The sequence below is a fragment of the Nansenia antarctica genome (genome assembly GCF_963989245.1).
Source record: "Nansenia antarctica genome assembly, chromosome: 13".
In the NCBI taxonomy this organism is placed as follows: Eukaryota; Metazoa; Chordata; class Actinopteri; order Argentiniformes; family Microstomatidae; genus Nansenia; species Nansenia antarctica.
The window spans coordinates 18,807,435-18,812,434 of NC_137683.1; the positions used below are offsets into that span (position 1 = coordinate 18,807,435).

A 5,000-nucleotide genomic window follows, 5' to 3' on the forward strand; every position below is an offset into this window, starting at 1 on the left:
TTATAACACAACTAGCTAGCTAGGTCGCTCGCGTCATCTCCGGTGTTCAGGCGGGAATATGCGACATGACCTGGCTTTCTGACTAAAACTATCTCTGGATGAACCTCACGAACAGCTATCTACTTACCACCGTTAGGTTAACTCTTATATGATCTGTTATATATATTAACTCTATATAATACTTACTTTAAAAGACAACAGTTGTCTAATTTGAGCAGAAACTTGCGTTGAGCTCCCCTCAGATGACAGACGTGAAACTCACCTCAGATGTCGAATGCGCGAGAAGTCCTGGACGCGATTCAGCCAATCAGCGTGTGTTTGGAGTCAAAAAGGCGGGATCATTACTTTCAAACAATAATAATAATAATAATAATAATACGGTAATAACCTTTATTTGTCTAGCACTTTTCCTGCAAACGTTGCAGCTATGCAACGTATACAGTTATTCAGTTATGAATAATGACCAACAATCAATCAATAAATATCTATTTACACACAGAAAACCTGGACAAATGCTTTCTTTTATTCACATAAATCCATAATTTCATGCCAACATTATACATCTTAAACAGTACGTGGTAATTCATATGCCTATAATGTAGGCTTACACATTGCGTAGTAGCTTAGTTAAGTGAAATACATTGAAGACATTACATTCTACTATTAGTGCTAGTCAATTATTGTTAACAGTAAACTGAATGGCAGTTTCTTTAAGCACATTCATAATCCCAAAAAGTCCCCAGGTGTGGATAGCCTTGACATTTTTCATCCCCACATTTCTCTTGGCTGGGCTGTACTGAGATGTACTGGGCTGGGCTGGGCTGGGCTGTACTGAGCTGGGCTGTACTGAGCTGTACTGGGCTGGGCTGTACTGAGCTGTACTGGGCTGGGCTGTACTGAGCTGTACTGGGCTGGGCTGTACTGAGCTGTACTGGGCTGGGCTGTACTGAGCTGTACTGGGCTGTACTGAGCTGTACTGAGCTGTACTGGGCTGGGCTGTACTGGGCTGGGCTGTACTGGGCTGGGCTGTACTGGGCTGAGCTGTACTGAGCGGTACTGGGCTGGGCAGTACTGGGATGGGCTGTACCGGGCTGGGCTGTATTGGGCTGTACCTGTACCTGGCTGGGCTGGGCTGTACTGGGATGATGATGAGGACGGCTATGAGGGAGGGGATGAGGACAGCTGTCAGGCTTCACAGTAAAGCATGTCAGGTGTTTCCCACAGAGACAAGCTCAACAACAACCCTTTAGTCTCCGAAGTACTAATGACAAAATAAATGCTATGATGACACGGGGCGCCTGGGTGGCGTAGCTCACGTAATCGCAGGGTCCTTGGTTTGTTTCCGGCCATCGACCTATCCTGCATGTCATCCCTCCTCTCTCATCCATCCTTCCTGTCAAATCTCTACTGTCTCTATCCCAATAAAGCTGAAATGCCCTAAAAACCCAAAATAAATATCAAAAACTTCCCAATAATATTTCAATATTTTATTCAATCATCTTATCTTAAAAAACAAACAAATGTAACAAGAAACAAAGTATGCACTGCAGGGCATTATTCCATAACAAAAGGTATCCCAGGTGTCTTAACTGTCTTAACTATCACAAGTTTTAAGCAAGAGCTTGTTCAATTAAAGTAAAAGGAATAGTGCAGCCATCTGGGGTGTGCATGGATCTGGGTTCCTTTTGTGGAAAAGTTCCTCACTGCTTTGCCTCATCCTGAAAAAGAGATACATAAAGCACATTAGAATAATGATAATCCATGCTTTGACCGGGCACACTTAGCTGATACAGTATGATGATGTAGTCTAGTCACCTTTATAGATGATACAGTATGATAATGTAGTCTAGTCACCTTTATAGATGATACAGTATGATGATGTAGTCACCTTTATAGATGATACAGTATGATAATGTAGTCTAGTCACCTTTATAGATGATACAGTATGATAATGTAGTCTAGTCATCTTTATAAATGATACAGTATGATAATGTAGTCTAGTCACCTTTATAAATGATACAGTATGATGATGTAGTCTAGTCACCTTTATAGATGATACAGTATGATAATGTAGTCTAGTCACCTTTATAGATGATACAGTATGATAATGTAGTCACCTTTATAGATAATACAGTATGATAATGTAGTCTAGTCACCTTTATAGATGATACAGTATGATAATGTAGTCTAGTCACCTTTATAGATGATACAGTATGATAATGTAGTCTAGTCACCTTTATAGATGATACAGTATGATAATGTAGTCACCTTTATAGATAATACAGTATGATAATGTAGTCTAGTCACCTTTATAGATGATACAGTATGATAATGTAGTCTAGTCACCTTTATAGCTGATACAGTATGATAATGTAGTCACCTTTATAGATGATACAGTATGATCATGTAGTCTAGTCACCTTTAGAGGTCCTCAGGAACTTGCAGTATGATGGCATTAACCTCTTCTGCTGAATGCCCTATTTAACACATTTCCACATAAAAACCAGACCAAACTAAACTGCTCCAAACATGAGTAATATGATGATCAGATGCAAAAGCAGGATGCCATTTGATAGGTAACACCTTGAAGTGTTGCGTGGATATGCTCAGGTCATTGTTCACAATAACATACTACACACACATTATTCTTCAATATTATTTTTGCATATACTGTACATATATATATGTGTTTGAAATAGTTCTTAACATACAGTAGATATAGCTAGACAAATGTAGTGCTAAAATATATGCTATTTATATACTAATTATTTACCATATGTTAAACATTTTTAAACACTTTTAAAATAGTTAAACACTTTTTAAAATGTATTTGATACCAGATGTTGTTGTAATTCACACATACAGTTTTTTGCTGGACATACTCATACCCCATCATATTAACAATAATAAAATAATAATAATTGCAATCATAGCTAATGCAATGTATTGCAATGTATTGTTGTGTATCATTATTGTGTGTGTGTGTGTGTGTGTGTGTGTGTGTGTGTGTGTGTGTGTGTGTGTACGTGTGTGTGTACGTGTGTGTGTGTGTACGTGTGTATGTGTGTGTGTACCCAGGTTCCAGAAGGCGTTCTGAGCGGCCAGCTCCTTGGCATCCTCCAGGACGCTGCACATCTTGTCAGGCATGAAGCTGATCCTCGCTGGAGAGATCACCACCTAGTGGACAACACAGGCATCAACACACGGTGACCATCTCTCTCAGAGACACAGAGTCAGACAGACAGACAGACAGACAGACAGACAGACAGACACAGACACAGACACAGACATAGACAGAGACAGACAGAGACAGACAGACACAGATAGACACAGACAGACAGACAAAGACAGACACAGAGACAAACAGAGACAGACAGACATAGAGACAGACAGACACAGAGACAGACAGACAGACAGACAGACAGACAGACTGTCATGAATGTCTCCTGAATAATTAAATTAGGCTAACATAACAATAATGCACAACAGAAAAAGGCATGCCGCTATATCTATGTTTATAAAGCTCTCACTGGCACAGCACCAGAATATCTGAAAGACCTTCTGCTAGCATATCAGCCCAATAGAGCTCTCAAGTCTTCTGACGGTGGCTTTCTCTGTGTACCACATGTACAAAAGAAGAGATTTGGTGAGGCTACATTCTCATTTTATGCACCCAGATTGTGGAATGCACTGCCAGTGTACAATAGGGATGCCAACCTCAGCAAATATTTTCAAGTCAAGACTAAAAACCCATCTTTTTAATATTGCTTTTAAATGACTAAATCATTAAATTATGATTATATAATGATTAAATCATTTTGGGCTGCAACGTTTGCAGGAAAATTGCTATACAAATAAAATGTATTATTATTATTATTACTAAAACCCTGCGCACGCATTAGAGCAGCGCACGCATGTATAGCTGTTCAGTCCAATTACAATGTTTACCAATAGTCTAGTTATAGCCTACCCGAAATAAAAACGGCCAAATACCGGTACACAAAAAATGTATAAAGGATTTGTTCGTTTGTTCTCTACTGTACTAATAGGCATCTTTAGCCACCGTGTCAATTAGAGCAGTAGCCTCGTTTTTTAGCTGCAGGTTCTGCCACACTTGCAAGTGTCGAGGCTGTCTTCCATAGGGAGAGGAGACCAGGTTTCCTTTACCAGTCCGTTAACTCTGCAAAAGTATGGCCCACACATCTTTTGCCCAGCGGCAATGCCTCAAACACACCCAAGTAAATCTCAACCTCAGACTCTTGGAAAACAGGGACCAATGAAATGAAACCAATGAAATGTGTACTCACATCAAAACCTGAGGATCACTGCCCGCCAGCGTTAGATCCCATCGCTTATGACGTATTCCTACACTAGCAATGTAGCCTTCAATGGCTAGGCTAGGCTAAAAACAAGTAGCCTAGTAGCCCAACTGTAAACACAAGTTGAATGACATCACTCCGCTCCACAGCAACCCCCCCCCCGCCCCCCGCCCCCCCTCCAAATATATTCTCATCGGATCTACACGATTCAGGTAGGTCACCTATTCTGGATTCAAAACGGCGAACTTCGCCGAAAGGTGAGCGATTATCATGCCTGACAGACACAGAGACAGAGACAAACAGAGACAGAAAGACAGACAGACACAAAGACAGACAGACAGACACAGAGACACACATTCAGCCAGCCAGCCAGCCAGAAAGCCAGCGAGCCAGCCAGACAGAGAGCCAGCCAGCCAGCCTGACAGACAGAGAGCCAGCCAGCCAGACAGACAGAGAGCCAGCCAGACAGACAGACAGAGAGCCAGCCAGCCAGCCAGCCAGACAGACAGACAGAGAGCCAGCCAGCCAGCCAGCCAGCCAGACAGACAGACAGACAGAGAGCCAGGCAGCCAGCCAGCCAGCCAGCCAGCCAGAGAGCCAGCCAGCCAGCCAGCCAGCCAGCCAGACAGACAGACAGAGAGCCAGCCAGCCAGCCAGCCAGCCAGACAGACAGCCAGACAG

General features: G+C 42.1%; 1 protein-coding gene across 1 annotated transcript in view; it reads right to left on the bottom strand.

Annotated features, from left to right (window-relative positions):
- Positions 1-1,713: 1,713 nt before the first annotated feature.
- Positions 1,714-5,000, bottom strand: part of LOC308169370 (putative RNA-binding protein 46) — a gene marked incomplete at both ends in the record, with an annotated part of 7,787 nt that continues 4,500 nt past the window's right edge. Inside the window, 2 exons of the mRNA XM_080544052.1 lie at positions 1,714-1,718; positions 3,075-3,177. Coding sequence (XP_080400178.1) covers positions 1,714-1,718; positions 3,075-3,177 — 108 coding nt within the window. The remainder of the gene's footprint in view (positions 1,719-3,074; positions 3,178-5,000) is intronic.